General features: G+C 46.0%; 1 protein-coding gene across 2 annotated transcripts in view; it reads left to right on the forward strand.

Moving 5' to 3' along the window:
- The window catches only part of znf704 (zinc finger protein 704), a 394,480-nt gene that overhangs the window by 301,603 nt on the left and 75,585 nt on the right, over positions 1-17,292 (forward strand). For both annotated transcript variants that reach the window (XM_070890989.1, XM_070890995.1), the window contains one exon: positions 12,015-12,276. In XM_070890989.1, the coding sequence (XP_070747090.1) occupies positions 12,015-12,276 (262 nt within the window). The remainder of the gene's footprint in view (positions 1-12,014; positions 12,277-17,292) is intronic.

Consider the following 17,292-nt stretch of genomic DNA (forward strand, 5'->3'; position numbering starts at 1 on the left):
AACGTAAACTTTAACTGGCACCAAGGTGATGGGCACCATTGATGTCTGAGCTGCACACACACAGCAGTGTGTCAGTGTTGTCACTCACATCAGCGCTCTTTCAGGAAAATCTTTGTGATACCAGCTCCTCAAGTAAGATTGGGACTTAACAAATGCCAGCCACACCGCTGGCGTCTGTCCCGGTTAGTTCCACTTTTTGTGGGCGGTTTTTTGAGCAGGCGATATTCTGGGCGATATATGTGGGAGGTGGTGAGATTGACGGTGGGTGATCTCAATGGCCGCTAGTTTGGGTAAATATGCTCTTTACGACAAAAAACAGTGGCTGGGCGTTATTATTGAATCTCGGCGTTAAGTCCGTGGGATAATATTGGCGTTAAAATCGCCCATTCTGCTGATGTCACCCCAAAAAAGTGGGTGGGCGCTAATATGTTTTCTCGGCGTTAAGCCCATTGGGAAAATAACACTCGCCGATAAGTCTCCTAAAAAAGCCCGTCAGTTTCCATTTTGTGCCAAAATGTGCGATGTCATTTCAGCGGTTAAATGGGCATTAAGTGGGCGTTAAGCAGGCAAATAAAGTGGAGGTTCTAGCCCATAGTCTCCAACCTATATCTTTATGAATAACTGTTAAATACACAGCTGCCCTTCTTGTTTCTTGATGAACTCTTGGAGCTAGCTAAAATCTACCTCACTCCCTATGACCGATCAATTATATTCCAAGAACTGTTCACAGGTTGCTCCTTTTTACAGCTCTCCACTTAGTGCCAAAACTGGTTATAAATTCATAATACTGAACAAATCACAAATTCTGTACATAGCTAAAAATCTTAGGCTGCCTCTCAACCCATTACCTACTATAACAAACTTCACGATATATCTAAGGGTTAAGTCATGGCAGGAGAGCTCGGACACCTGTGCTCCTCCTGTGCTATGTGGGAACTCAGAGACGCTTCCAGTGTCCCTGACGACTACATGTGAGGGAAGTATATCCTGCTGCAGCACCTGACAGACCGCATTGCGACACTGGAGCTGCGGGTGGATTCAATCTGGAGCATCCGCGACGCTGAGGACATTGTGAATAGCAGGTTTAGTGAGTTGGCCACACCGCAGGTAAAGGGTACACAGACAGAAAGGGAATGGATGACCAACAGGAAGAGCAGTGGAAGGAAGGTAGTGCACGGGTCCCCTGCGGTCATCCCACTCCAAAACAGATACAACGTTTTGGGTATTGTTCGGGGGGAAGACACATCAGGGGAGGGCAGCAGCAGCCAAGTTCATGGCACTGTGGGTGGCTCTGCTGCACAGGAGGGCAGGAAAAAGAGTGGGAGAGCTTTAGTGGTAGGGGATTCTATTGTAAGGGGAATATATAGACGTTTCTACGGCCGCAATTGAGACTCCAGGATGGTATGTTGCCTCCCTGGTGCAAGGATGAAGGATGTCTCAGAGCAGCTGCAGGGCATTTTGGAGGGGGTGGGTGAACAGCCAGTTGTCGTGGTGCATATAGGTACCAACGATATAGGTAAAAAGCGGGATGAGATCCTACAAGCTGAATTTAGGGAACTAGGAGTTAAATTAAAAAGTAGGACCTCAAAGTTAGTAATCTCAGGATTGTTACCAGTGGCACGTGCTAGTCAGGGTAGGAATTGCAGGATAGCTAAGGTGAATACTGTGGCTTGAGGAGTGGTGCAGAAGGGAGTGATTCAAATTCCTGGGACATTGGAACCGGTTCTGGGGGAGGTGGGACCAGTACAAACCGGACGGTCTGCATCTGGGCAGGACCGGAACCAATGTCCTTATGGGGGAGTGTTTGCTAGTGCTGTTAGGGAGGGGTTCAACTAATATGGCAGGGGGATGGGAACCTCGGCAGGGAAACGGGGGGAAGTAGATTGGGGGCAGAAGCAAAAGATAGAAAGAAGAAAAGTAAAAGTGGAGGGCAGAGAAACCTAAGGCAAAAATCAAAAAGGGCCACATTACAGCAAAATTGTAAAGGGGCAGTGTGCTAAAAAGACAAGCCTGAAGGCTCTGTGCCTCAATGCGAGGAGTATTCATAATAAGGTGGATGAATTAACTGCGCAGACAGCAATTAACGAATATGATATAATTGGCATCACGAAGACATGGCTCCAGGGTGACCAAGGCTGGGAACTCAACATCCAGGAGTATTCAATATTCAAGAAGGATAGACAGAAAGGAAAAGGAGATGGGATAGCGTTGCTGGTTAACGAGGAAATTAACGCAATAGTAAGGAAGGACATTAGCTTGGATGATGTGGAATCTGTATGGGTGGAGCTGCGGAATACCAAAGGGCAGAAAACGCTCGTGGGTGTTGTGTGCAGACCATCAAACAATAGAAGTGAGGTTGGGGACAGTATCAAACAAGAAATTAGGGATGCGTGCAATAAAGGTACAGCAGTTATCATGGGCGACTTTAATCTACATATAGATTGGGCTAACCAGACTGGTAGCAATATGGTGGAGGAGGATTTCCTGGAGTGTATTAGGGATGGTTTTCTCGACCAATATGTCGAGGAATCAACTAGAGGGCTGGCCATCCTAGACTGGATGATGTGTAATGAGAAAGGACTAATTAGCAATCTTGTTGTGTGAGACCCCTGGGAGAAGAGTGACCATAATATGGTAGAATTCTTTATTAAGATGGAGAGTGACACAGTTAATTCAGAGACTAGGGTCCTGAACTTAAGGAAAGGTAACTTCGATGGTATGAGACATGAATTGGCTAGAATAGACTGGCAAATGATACTTAAAGGGTTGACGGTGGATAGGCAATGGCAAACATTTAAAGATCACATGGATGAACTTCAACAATTGTACATCCCTGTCTGGAGCAAAGATAAAACGGAGAAGGTGGCTGAATTGTGGCTAACAAGGGAAATTAAGGATAGTGTTAAATCCAAGGAAGTGGCATATAAATTGGCCAGGAAAAGCAGCAAACCTGAGGACTGGGAGAAATTTATAATTCAGCAGAGGAGGACAAAGGGTTTAATTAGGAGGGGGAAAATAGAGTATGAGAGTAAGCTTGCTGGGAACATAAAAACTGAGTGCAAAAGCTTCTATAGGTCTGTGAAGAGAAAAAGATTAGTGAAGACAAACGTAGGTCCCATGCAGTCAGAATCAGGTGAATTTATAATGGGGAACAAAGTTGAACAAATACTTTGGTTTTGTCTTCACGAAGGAAGACACAAATAATCTTCCGGAAATACTAGGGGACCGAGGGTCTAGTGAGAAGGAGGAACTGAAAGAAATCCTTATTAGTCGGGAAATTGTGTGAGGGAAATTGATGGGATTGAAGGCCGATAAATACTCCGTGCCTGATAGTCTGCATCCCAGAGTACTTAAGGAAGTGGCCCTAGAAATAGTGGATGCATTGGTGATCATTTTCCAACAGTTTATCGACTTTGGATCAGTTCCTATGGACTGGAGGGTAGCTAATGTAACACCACTTTTTAAAAAAGGAGGGAGAGAGAAAACGGGAAATTATAGACCGGTTAGCCTGACATCAGTAGTGGGGAAAATGTTGGAATCAATTATTAAAGATGAAATAGCAACCCTTTTTGGAAAGCAGTGACAAGTCAGTATGGATTTATGAAAGGGAAAACATGCTTGACAAATCTTCTAGAATTTTTTGAGGATGTAACTAGTAGAGTGAACAAGGGAGAATCAGTGGATGTGGTGTATTTGGACTTTCAAAAGGCTTTTGACAAGGTCCCACTCAAGAGATTGGTGTGCATAATTAAAGCACATGGTATTGGGGATAATGTACTGACGTGGATAGAGAACTGGTTGGCAGACAGGAAGTAGAGAGTCGGGATAAACGGGTCCTTTTCAGAATGGTAGGCAGTGACTAATGGGGTGCCGCAGGGCTCAGTGCTGGGACCCCAGCTATTTACAATATACATTAATGATTTAGATGAAGGAATTGAATGTAATATCTCTAAGTTTGCAGATGACACTAAGCTGGATGGCGGTGTGAGCTGTGAGGAGGATGCTAAGAGGCTGCAGGGTGACTTGGACAGGTTAGGTGAGTGGACAAATGCATGGCAGATGCAGTATAATGCGGATAAATGTGAGCTTATCCACTTTGGTGGCAAAAACAGGAAGGCAGAATATTATCCGAATGGCGGCAGATTAGGAAAAGGGGAGGTACAACGAGACCTGGGTGTCATGGTTCATCAGTCACTGAAAGTGGGCATGCAGGTACAGCAGGTGGTGAAGAAGGCAAATGGTATGTTGGCCTTCAAAGCTAGGGGATTTGAGTATAGGAGCCGGGAGGTCTTATTGCAGTTGTACAGGGCCTTGGTGAGGCCTCACCTGGAATATTGTGTTCAGTTTTGGTCTCCTAATCTGAGGAAGGACGTTCTTGCTATTGAGGGAGTGCAGCGAAGGTTCACCAGACTGATTCCCGGGATGGCAGGACTGACATATGAGGAGAGACTGGATCATCTGGGCCTGTATTCACTGGAGTTTAGAAGGATGAGAGGGGATCTCATAGAAACATATAAAATTCTGATGGGACTGGACAGGTTAGATGCAGGAAGAATGCTGCCGATGTTGGGGAAGTCCAGAACCAGGGGACACAGTATAAGGATAAGGGGTAAGCCATTTAGGACTGAGATGAAGAGAAACTTCTTCACTCAGAGAGTTGTTAACCTGTGGAATTCTCTACTGCAGAGAGTTGTTGATGTTGGATATATTCAAGAGGGAGTTCGATATGGCCCTTACGGCTAAAGGGATCAACGGGTATGGAAAGAAAGCAAGAAAGGGGTACTGAGGTGAATGATCAGCCATGATCTTATTGAATGGTGGTGCAGGCTTGAAAGGCCGAATGGCCTACTCCTGCACCTATTTTCTATGTTTCCATGTAATGGCATAGGTTTGTGGCTGCAGGTGCTGGTGGCTGGTTGAAACCTTAAATGGGTTGTGCCGTATTTAAAGGGACAGCTACCAAACCCAAACAAGAACTGCTTCTTAATTACCACTGGAGCCATCATTAATCCTCAGATTTTTCAAAAGACTGCAACAACAACAACAACTTGCATTAGATAACAACTTTAACGTAGTAAAATATCTGCAAGCCGTAGATACAAGAGTAAAGAGTACAAAAGAGAAGGGAAAAATGAATGCAGCATCTTGAAGAAACAAAGGGGAAGAAAATGGACTCATCAGTAAAATTATTGGACTGGCATCTGCCAAATAGGTGTACTAAAAAAATGATGAGAGTGTATATATAAAATTACATGCAAAAATATACAAGAGCATTAACCTCTCCCTCCCAATCTCACATCCCCAGAGTATTATTTACAAAAATGACCTCCTAAAAGAAGATTAATACATAATAATTATGCTCCTGTAGAGACAACAGCTTGCATATAAAAATGAACAATATTTGAGTTTACTCAGGAAATTAATTTTCTCTGCCAAAGACTGTTTAGGGGTGCTTTGGCCCAGTGAGATCTTTTGTACTGAGAATGCATCAGATGTCTTTAGTATGCAAGGGCTACCAGATCAAATCAGAAAGTATCCAGATAATGATGTGGCTGGAAATGAAGCGGTTTAGTGAGGAAGAGGGGGATGCAAACTGGTGTGATCAAGTGGGCACAATTTAGAAATCAAGCAAAATTAGTCCTGAGGGGAGAGCTCTGAATGTTGAGCTCATTTGTGAGAGAGAGCCAAAGCAAGACTGCAGATATTGTTTATTTTAAACTGGATGCTGTCGATAGGAAGTTTTTCCCCCCCAAAAAAAATCCAGTGCAATATTTTGGGCTGGATTTTGGGGCGTTAATTGTGGCGGTGCATTAAAGTTAGCGCCCGAAAGTAGTTTGCACCTCTGACTCTAAGTTTCGGCGAAAAAGTCAGTTGGAGGAGCATTGGCGTTAAGTCAAGCGTTGCACAACTGACTTTGTGCGCGCGAGTCAAAACTTTCGGCGTTAAAGGAGGCAGCCATTTTGCACATATAAACCACCTCACTTCAGTCACTTCTGCAGAGATGGAGGAGCAGGACGGAAGGCAACTTGCTCGGCGCTTCAGCGCTGATGCGAATGAGGCCTTGTTGAGCGCGGTGGAGAGGAGGTGACCCTCACTCCATCTTGCTGGGGGAGCCAGACCACTCCCACCTGTCTTTAAAAGACTATGGAAGGAAATTGTGCAGGAGGTCTCTGCTGCAGACACTGTACCCAGAACTGGGAAACAGTGTCATAAAAAGTTCAATGACCTTACCAGAGTCTTCAGGGTGAGTACCATTTGCATTTATGTATGCCTCCATGACTTCTAACATGAGTCTCACACAATATGTGAAGTTTTTTATGCATATGGTCGCTCTCAACAGTCTGCGGGGTGGCTTTCACAGTGCATAAGAAAGATGAAGGCTTGCTTCTAATGATCGATGCACATAAACTCAATCTTTACATCCTTCCTCACAATACACTCCAGCTGCTGCTATGCCATACAGAAAGATCACCTGCAGCCCCCATGTTACCTCCTTCTAACCTCCTAACAATTCCTCATGAAGCACATGCAACATCCAAACAGACTGAACAGAAGCCACTACAACATTCACACAATATCACCTATTGTACTATGGCAGGCATATGTGCCACAATAGCAGAGAAGCCCTTTCTGAACCCTTTCTATTTTTGTCTTTGCAGTCCAAGCACCCCCATAACAGGAGGGACCAGCTGCGCACAGGCGTAGAGCTGCCTCAACTACTCCCATTAACGGATGTAGAGGAACAGGTGTCGGCCCTCATAGGAGTACCAGCTCGGGTAGAGGCTGGGGGTGATGCCGAGCCCCCTTCGGGTAGTGAGGGTATGTAAATGGATAGTGTGACTGAAGAGACTGCATTGAGACATATAATGAAATGGCGGTGGGCCTTCAAATGATCATGTGCAATGCCACCTTCCTCATATTACCCTGCCCCCTCCCCTGCTGCTAACCGCATGTCTGTTTTCTACTTGCAGATGACCAACCGGAAGCGCAGCATCCTTCGACGGAGCCCTCCACTTCTGGCCATAGGGGAGACGATGTGGGAGGGGAAGAGACTGCTCTGGCTGAGCCTCACAGCCCACCAGTTGCCCCATCTGGAATGAATACATCTGGGGACGATGCCAACTTCCTGGGGTTTGAGGAGTCGGAGGGTCCTGGCCCCAGTGGCGTACAGCAATGCAGGGCCAGGATGAAATCTCGCAGGCCAGCTCTCCGGAGGGTGAGTCAGCAAAGTCGGTCTGCTCAACGACAGGCAGACATGGAACTGGACCTGGTGGAAATGTCCAGGGAAACCACAGTTATGCACCGTGATCTTATTGTTGCATTGGACAGATCCTAGAGAACATCGACAAGCTCACTGCGACTGTTGCGGAGGAAGCGACATACATTGTCGTTGTGAATCGTGAGTCCAGCGAGGCCATCACTGCCCACACACAGAGGTTGGTGGCCTCGAGCAGCAACAGTGGAGTTCCAGAGTGTGTGACGCATGCCCTTGACCACGTCGCAGACTCGGGCGCATTGCAGGCACAAACTCTGCTTCAGCTTGGGCAAGTGATGCAGTCAATGTCTGCTCCCATACTCTCTGTGTTCCCCACTGTCCAACGGGGAAGGGACGGTGACACAGCAGGCCAGAAAGTTGTGGGGACACATCGTGCTCCGGATGCTGAGGTCCAGCCCCGTCAGAGAGTCAGTGGTTCCCAGAAAATGGCAGGTGCTGTCCTTCCTCAGGATGACAGCATTCTGGCTACTCGACAACAAAGCACCATACACGGTTGTCACCAGTGACTGGTCCCGCCAATGATGAGGCGCACCAGTCCTCAGCCGGGCCTTCCAGGCGAAGAGCTTGTTCAGGACGTCCTCAGACGCCATCTGCATTTTCTGGCCCTCCCAGCACAGCAGCACTCTAGCAGCCTTGCTGTACGGACTGAGGCCTCATTGAGGAGGAGCAGCAGACCAAGAGGGTTTGAAGGGAGGGGGGGAGGTGAATTCAGGAGAAGAATCATTAAGGCCTGGCACAAAATCTTTGCCAGGGATGTATGTAGCATTGTAAACATTGTACATAGTTGGTGATAACAATTGATTCCCCTTCAATTGTCTTGTTGCAGGAAGCAGTTTTGTGTTCATTGAGATTTTGATCACTGCAGGAAGCAGTTTTGTGTTCATTGAGATTTTGATCACTGCAGGAAGCAGTTTTGTGTTCATTGAGATTTTGATCACTGCAGGAAGCAGTTTTGTGTTCATTGAGATTTTGATCACTGCAGGAAGCAGTTTTGTGATCATTTACATTGGGCCTGAAATTGGTGGACCTACCGTCTGCCTTCGCCGTTTTTTCGGCAATCTCACTGGTTTCTGGGCGCTCTCCTCTCCGAGCGAGTTTGGTGAAGTTTTCCCACCGGCGGGGAGAGAAGACCGCTGGGTACTGTCCACTGGCATGCGCCGGCGTGCAACGCCCACAAGAGTCCTCCCGCCCGCTGTGTTGCCAGTTTGTTCCGGGCGGTCCTCTGCTCCAGCAGCGGAAAAGTCCGCCGCGTGGAGGCAGGTCTTACCTCAATAGTAAATATGAAGACCTGCAAAAAAAGGTTCGTTCATTTTTCTTTATTTTGCAGGGATTTAGGTGGATGGGGTCCCCTGAAGGATTTCTGGTGGGTTTTTTTATTTTGAAAATGTTTTATTTTATCAGTTCCCCCCCCCCCCCCACTCCCCTGGGCCCGACTTAATCCTCGGCCGTACTTTGCCGAGGATTGAATTTGCTGTCCAGAATGGGAGCTACTGCCCGCTGCCACCTAGGATCGGCGTGTAATGCCCATTTTTGCCGCCAGGCAGTCTTTCCCACATTTTTTCATGAAACTTCCCCCCCAAAGTACCGTCAGGATCTTAGCGGTCCTTTGGATGGTACTTGGGTGTAACTTAGCTTTCACCAACTCGGGCCCTTTGTCTTTAAACATTGTATAGTTTGGGTTTTTGGGGGGGAAACATTGTACATTTTGCATTTCTATAAAAATGTTTGTTTGACCTTTGCCATTGGTCTCTTGTGTCTCATTGAATTAAGTGTGGCATAGATTAGCGAGTCAAGGCTGCAACCCCACCTTCCCTATTCAAGCAAACCGGTCAATGATGAGCTGCCGACGTAAGGCTCTTGCTGCAGCCACATCTCCCGCGGCCTACCCTGTAGTTGTGGTGGATGCGCAATGGGTTCCTCGCCAGGCTCCTTCTTCCTCGTCCTCCTCCTCCTCCTGAGGTGGTCCTGCAATCCCCACTGGCAATGCCTGTCCCCTCATGATGGCTAAGTTGTGTAGCATGCAGCACACCACAATGAACTCGGAGACCTGTTGTGGAGCGTATTGAAGGCCGCCTCCAGAGCGGTCCAGGTATCGGAAGCGCTGCTTCAGCACGCCAATTGTCTGTTCGATGATGCTGCGGGTGGCTGCATGGCTCTCATTATAGTGTTGCTCGGCTTCTGTGGCGGGGTTCCAGCAGGGGGGGGGGGGGCGGCGGTCATGAGCCAGGTAGTCAGACTGTATCCTTTGTCCCCAATCAGCCAGCTCTGACCTTGTCTTTGTCGCTGAAACATTCGTGAGACACTGCTCTCATGTAAGATGAAAGCATCATGTGTGTTCCCTGGATAGCGGGCATTCACTGTGAGGATGTGCTGCGTATGGTCGCAGACCAGCTGCACGTTTAGGGGGTGGTATCCCTTTCGGTTTCTGCGTTGTGTAATGGTGCTCGCAAGGTGAAGTGTGTGCAGTCAATGGCATCCTGAACCTTGGGGAAGCCTGCAAATCGTCCAAACCCTAAAGCCGTCTCATTCTGGCTGTCCCTGCTCATTGGGAACTTTATGAAGTCCATTCTGCATGCGCACAGTGCCCTTGTAACCTGGCGAATGCAGCAATATGCAGCGTGCTGAGAGATACTGCATATGTCCCCTGCTGCTGCCTGAAAGGAGCCGGAGGCATAGAAGGTCAGTGACCTTCACCTTGTTGGGCAGCGCAGTGTTGACGCTGGTAGGCTGTAGGTCTGCCTGTATGAGATGGCAGATCTCTGTCAGCACTTCTTTTCTGAAGAGCAGCCTTCCACCGCACTGCACCTTCGAGATGTGGAGATGTGAGCGATGTTCCCTGTAATCCTGTGGGGGGAGGGGCGGGGGTAAGGCCTCCTTCCCAAACATCTGCGACCTCTTCGAATCTGTGACCCAACATGGCAAAGAATCCTTCTTCCAGCTTGAAGCCCCTTGCCAATAGCAACCAGCATGATTTGCTCGAGAACTAGTATTGCCCCAATTGAAATCTCTCACTGACCTTGTAAGCAAAGTGTCATGGCACATAAAAGTGCCGTTTGCAACTCGGAGCCTCATGCAATGTTCTGCACGTAACCGTAACAGTAACTGACAACTGCGATATAAGATCCTCCAGCCTCCCATTAAATATGCCGCCAAGAGCGCCCGCTGCACCCTGGGACTGCCTGGTTTTTCAGGTGTTTCCTGGGGCGGTCGTTAAATGAGGCGTTAGGGCCAAAATATCTATCTGGGGCGCTAGCGCAGCCTTGCACAATGATTGACATCATAATCACGCTGAAAACGAAGGGCCGGGTGCTAAATCCTGGACGCCCCGCTGGGGCGCTAAACGAGGCGCAAATTCGCCGAAAATCCAGCTCACTTAACTTCAATAATGTAAAATTATTCAAAAAATGATTAATGCTTGTACATCTACGTACATAGTATGAATATAATCCATTTCACACATTTTCACATTATAATCATTGCTCCTTTTAACTACATTTTTGGGTATACTTCCTCTTCCATTTTTAAAAGAAAATAGTTGTGTTTTTTACTAAAAATTACTGCAAAGTGTTATAAGGGATGAATACAAATCCAGTTTGCAGACTGTCTGCTTCAGTTCATTGAGAGTAGGTTATCTGTCTTCTCAGAGAGCGGAGCAGAGACTGAAAAAGATTCGAATAATGGAGAGAAAATATATTATAGTCCAACAGATCCTTTCAAATAATCAATTAAGTACAGTTCAAAAGCGAAATAGAAACCTTGTGATTATCATTTGTTATCTTTTAACTCAGGCTTAAGTTTTTTTTTTACAGAAAATGATATTTCTCAAGAGCTCCCCACTTGGCCTAATCAAAGCCAGCAGACTTACATCCATCCCTCTTACACATCTTGCTTAATTTTCCCTTTTCCCTCCACGACCCCTGCACGCCCCCACCTCTGAGTCTGTTTCTTTCTTTTCTCCTTGTCTCTAATGGCAGCTGGTTAACATTCACACCCTATCTTGACTAATGTTTTTCTATCTCCTGGCATTACCATTTGAATTTGGGCCATCGTTCCTTTTGTGTCTCTAATCTCTCCTGTCTTCCACTCTATCACAGACCTTCCCTTTTGTTCTTCCCCGCCCCTTTCAGTGCTTGTTAAGAATCTGTTCGTTCCAAACACTCTCCAGTTCTGACGAAGGACCTGAACCGTTAACTCTGCTTCCTCTCCACAGATGCTGCCTAACCCGCTGAGATTTCCTGATTCCAGCATCCGCAGTATTTTGCTTTTGCTTCTTCTTTTGTTCAATGAAAGATTTTCCAAACCGCTTCCATTATTCTTCACTGTGTACGCATGGGGAGGGGTGAAGTTGGAGTACTTGAGAGTTTTGTTCACTCCTACGTTTCTTTTCTTCCATTCAAGTGTAGCTGGCACATTCTGTTAAACTGTGTTCTTTCTCATCTGGGACGGATTTGGAATCCAGCCAAGATGAAAAAGGGAAATCTCTTTTTCTTGCACGCCATTAGTGGCAGTAAATTAAATAAAACTGTCATCTGAATTCCTTTCCAACCATTAATCATCTGTAATGTCAGTAATCATGAATACGTTGTTTGAAAAATTAATGCAATGCTAGAGTAGAACAGTACAAGTTTTATGTAACAACATCAATAGAGGAGTGTGCAGAGGGATCTGTATTATTTATATTAAACTTGGTTTCTGATCATTACTGGATACTAGGTGGTAATTTATTTTCTCCCTGCAGACGCAGTGTAGATTCAGATTGCAGTGATGGTGAAGAAGATTTCTACTACCAAGAGATTAAGCTGAACACAGATTCTGTCGCTGAGGGACTGGGTAGCCTTTCTCCTGTGTCACCATCCGTGGCCTCACCGCCTACACTCACCACCTTGGATGCAGGACGATCTGACGCCACTATCATAAGAACCGAGACCAAACCTACCACTCAACTGAGTCGGTCGGCTCCACCCTGCCTCTACCTCGTCCACACTGACCACGCTTATCAGGTAACAAGATGCACCTCGAGATGGTTATCATAACTGGCTGATGTTTCAGAGATCAATCATATTGGAAACCTGTTACCATTAAAATATTTTTTATGATTTAACACTGCAAATGCACAATAGGTGCACATTTAGGAATTTAAGTATGTAGGTCAATGGTTCACATTGATAATTCAACTCTTCTTTCCTCACATGGAGTGAATCATTTCATGTGATAGGGTCTAACCCTTGTTCCACGAATGGCATCCTTTTAAGTTTGATTATTAGTCTGCTATATTCGCCACTATTACCTTACTTGCCACCAACTTGCTGACATTTATGTGTTAGTACAGCATTTTTTACATATATCTTTAACAACTACTCTTTCATGACCATATATATCCTGTACTGCTACTTTACGGTAATATTCATGCCACATCTTTCTACCCTTTATAAATCAAATAATTTCTTCTGGACATTCTATGAGTCATCAATGCTGCACTCATTCATTCACTGACAAATTGATATCATTAAACACTTCTTTTGGATAGTTGAGGACAATTATCCTCCACTAAAAATCTACTTGCTGTGCTCCACTAAAGCATTTACCAGTGCATCCAGGGGCTAGTCTGAAAACTAGCCTTTTCTCAATCTTTATTGAATTATTCGACAAATTCTTCACAGCAGGGATAATAAACTTTAATGTATAACAGTTAGGTAGCTTGTTAGCTACATGAAATGCATTATAGACCATTGTTAAAAGTGTGTTTTAAATGGTTGTTAGTTTTTCATTCTCCCAAATGAAATCACATTCTGGGGATTTGTATGTTTTAACACTGATCCTGTCAGTTGCCAAGAAAAGTCGGCATTTCTTCCTCTTTTTCAAAGAAAGCCAAAACCTAACTGAACAGCATAGATTTAAAAATGTTTAACTCACGGCATGGAGCTTTGCTCACTGGGAGCACACAGATCACAGACCTTCCTCCTCCTCGTCAATCTCATGCTGTCTCTGCTGATCCTCCTCGGCCTTGAGTTTGCATCACACCCTCTTCCTACAGTCGCCCTTCCTTCCATTCATGCTCTTCTTTCTCTAGCTGAATCTCTATCAATTGAAACTCTCGCTCCTTTAGCTGGAATTCTCACTTTCATACTTTTTCTTCCCCCACTAAACGAGCTATTTTAATTTCTGCCTCTTCTGATCTAGTCAATAATTTTAGGTATTACTGCTTCTGTTCCATTCACTGTTAAATTTTAAAGGCTGGATTTTCGGCTCATTTGCGCCTCGGTTAATGCCCCGGGAGGGCGTTAAATACTGTGTTTGGGCGTTATGCCAGGCGTTCAGGATTTAGCACCCGGCCAGAAGATGCAGCTACTGGTTTGCACCGGTGCAAAAACTACCGTCCGCCTTCCATTTTTAGCATGATGTTGGTATCAATCATCGTGCAACGCTGCGTGAGCACCCCAGATGGAACTTTTGGCGTTAACACCTCATTTAGCGCCCACCCCAGGAAACTCCTGAAAAAAGCAGGTGGTCCCAGGGTGTGGCAGGTGGTATTGACAGAGTTTTTAAATGGAGGGATGAGGATCCTACATCACAGGTCACATTGACTACAACGGTTGCACACACAACGCTGTGTGAAGCTCCGACTTGCAAACTTCACTTTTATCTGCCATTACAGTGCCCTTAAAACTTCAGTGAAAAAGCTTAATGGGGGCATTACTAGTTCGCCAGTGTATCGTGCTCCATGCTATTACCAGGTGGTGTCAAGCTAGAGGAAGGACTCTTGGTCATGTCAGCCCACGGATAAGGAGAGGCCGAAGATGTCCAGGGAGGAGGGCTTATCCTCCACGGGTTTACAGGCACCAATGCTCAGACCTCCAGCTCTCTGAGGAGCAGTGTGTGAGAAGGCTGCGCTTCCGAAAGGAAGTGCTGACAGAGATATGCCATCTGCTGCAGGTAGACCGATGCCTACACCGCTCTGGAGGCAGCCTTCAATACCCCCCTCAACAGGTATCCGAATTCATTGTGGTGTGCTGCATGCTGTGCAACTTGGCCATCATGAGGGGCCAGGCATTGCCAGTGGAGATTGCAGGCCCACCTCAGGAGGAGAAGAGGAGCCTGGCGAGGCCCCCATTGGATAGCCAACCCATCCACGGGGGAGGCAGCGTGGAGATGCTGCCGGACCAAGGATCGCACGTCGCCAGCTCATAATAAACTGGCTCTCCTAAATGGAGGAAACTGAAGGATGGAGCTAATACTGGACACACTGTGTGCCCCCATAATGGCACATCCCCGGTGAATGTTGGAATGATACACAAGACACCAATGGTGAATGAGGAGCCATAAATTTTAGTGCAACAAAGTCACAAAAACTCCCCCCACCAAAATAAAACCATACAATATACAATTTTATGTTGCAGGGCAGTAAACAACAACAAAACTTCTTTACCGCCACAAGTTTCGGCTCAGGCGCACAAAGTTCGCTGTGCAACGCCTGACTTAATGCCAACGCTCCTCCAACTTCCATTTTTGCTGAAACTTGCAGTCAAAGGCGCAAACTATTTTCAGCGTAAACCTTACCGCCCTGCCGCGATTAATGCCCCGAAATCTAAAAAGCCTCAAATCCAGTCCTAAATGTTTTAAATCACCTTCATCGCCAGTGTAACTCAGTATCCCAGGGAGCTGCTACCAGTTGCTACAACTCTCAGTCCTGCCTTACATATTGTCTTGAGTACAGCAATCTGAGTATCTTATGTTCTAGGGTACCACTCAGTATCTAATTAGTCAATAGCATAACCCAAGAGTGATCTGAACTGGATATCGTGTCTTTCACATGTGCCCTCGTGCACTTTTCAGCGCTTTCTGAAGGCACAAGCACAAAGAATACAATCCTAAGGTGGTAGCAGATGGGATGGGAAATGTGGGATTCGACCACAGGCCACAACAGTGGCTCGCAAAGGAAACAGCTGGCCCGGATCTCAACAATGAGTAATGAAGGGTGTAGAAAAAAAAGAGAAAAGCAAAAACGTAACAAAGAAGAGCAATAAAAAAGTAAGATTACTGAGCTGACAGAGGCAGGCTTGTGTTATAAATGCACAAAGTACTATGAATAATATAAAAGCATAAATGAGCCATGACTTAAGTTGTGGAAGGACTGGAAGCTAAACACTCCTGGTTACAAAATGTTCAGCAGGATAGAGTAAGAAAAAAAGAGAAGGGATGGATTTGTTAATTGCAATAGTCGAACATCAGAATGATGGTGAAAAAGCTGAACATGATGGTTAGAACTACAGTGCAGGTTGCAGATCAGCAGCCCATTATACAGCCTGCTCATTATACAGCCTGCTCATTATATAGCCTGCTCATTATACAGCCTGCTCATTATATAGCCTGCTCATTATACAGCCTGCTCATTATATAGCCTGCCCATTATACAGCCTGCTCATTATACAGCCTGCTCATTATATAGCCTGCTCATTATACAGCCTGCCCATTATATAGCCTGCTCATTATATAGCCTGCTCATTATACAGCCTGCTCATTATATAGCCTGCCCATTATACAGCCTGCTCATTATATAGCCTGCTCATTATATAGCCTGCCCATTATATAGCCTGCTCATTATATAGCCTGCTCATTATACAGCCTGCCCATTATACAGCCTGTCCATTATACAGCCTGCTCATTATATAGCCTGCTCATTATATAGCCTGCCCATTATATGGCCCGCCCATTATATGGGCCGGCCCGCCCGTTATACAGCCTGCCCATTATACAACCTGCTCATTATATAGCCTGCCCATTATACAGCCTGCTCATTATATAGCCTGCCCATTATACATCCTGCCCATTATACAGCCTGCCCATTATACAGCCTGCTCATTATATAGCCTGCCCATTATACGGCCTGCCCATTATACAGCCTGCCCATTATACAGCCTGCCCATTATAAGGCCTGCCCATTATACAGCCTGCTCATTATACAGCCTGCCCATTATACAGCCTGCCCATTATACAGCCTGCTCATTATACAGCCTGCCCATTATACAGCCTGCCCATTATAAGGCCTGCCCATTATACAGCCTGCTCATTATACAGTCTGCCCATTATATGGCCTGCCCATTATACGGCCTGCCCAATTTTTCTTTTCACTGACTTTCAGAACTGATCCAATGCCACCAGATTTCCACCTGTGTCCAAACTGAAAGTTACTCTCAGAAGGTTTTAGTCCAACAAAGAAATAGGTATTACTGGATCTAATTCTAGGAAATGAACTGAGGCAAGTAACTATTGTAAGGATAAAGGATCTAGGAAACAGCATCTGTAACTGTCATGTATGTACATGCTGTTTGTAGCCACCAGATGGTGTCATTGTTGGAGGCCACTGAGCAGCACGCATATGGTGCTGCTCTGGTATAAAAGGCCAGCCATTTTGTGAGTCAGACACTTTGGGCCATAATAAAACCGAGTCAAGGTTGTACCTTGTTCAGTTAAACAGTACTCAGTTTGTACCTTTATTGCATACATAACATTTGGCGACGAGAATACAAGAACCCTTGTTTGCAAAATGAGCACGATTGGATTTTTAGAGCGATTCATGGAGGGAGAAGATTGGGAAGACTTTGTGAGCCGTTTGAACCAGTACTTCTTGGCCAACAAAATGAAGAAGGTCGGCAATGCAGATCGGTGCCGGGCCGTATTCCTCACTGTGTGCGGTTCAAAGATCTACGGTCTGATAAAGAATATACTCATGCCTAGTGATCCAACAGAGAAAACGTACGAGGAGTTACGTACATTGGTATGGGAGCACCTCAAGCCAGACGACAGCATCATCATCTCGAAATACAGGTTTTATACACACTTCGATGGGAGGGCCAGAGCGCGGCAGAATTTGTTGCCAACCTGAGACGTCTAGCGGGACCGTGCAAGTTCGGGACGGTGTTGGCAGACATGCTGCGGGACTTCTTCGTTATCGGTATCAACCACAAGGTGATCCTGCGCAAACTTCTGGCAGTGGAGGAGTTGGATTTAAAAAGGGC

Source organism: Pristiophorus japonicus, chromosome 1, assembly GCF_044704955.1.
Source record: "Pristiophorus japonicus isolate sPriJap1 chromosome 1, sPriJap1.hap1, whole genome shotgun sequence".
NCBI classification, from domain to species: Eukaryota; Metazoa; Chordata; class Chondrichthyes; family Pristiophoridae; genus Pristiophorus; species Pristiophorus japonicus.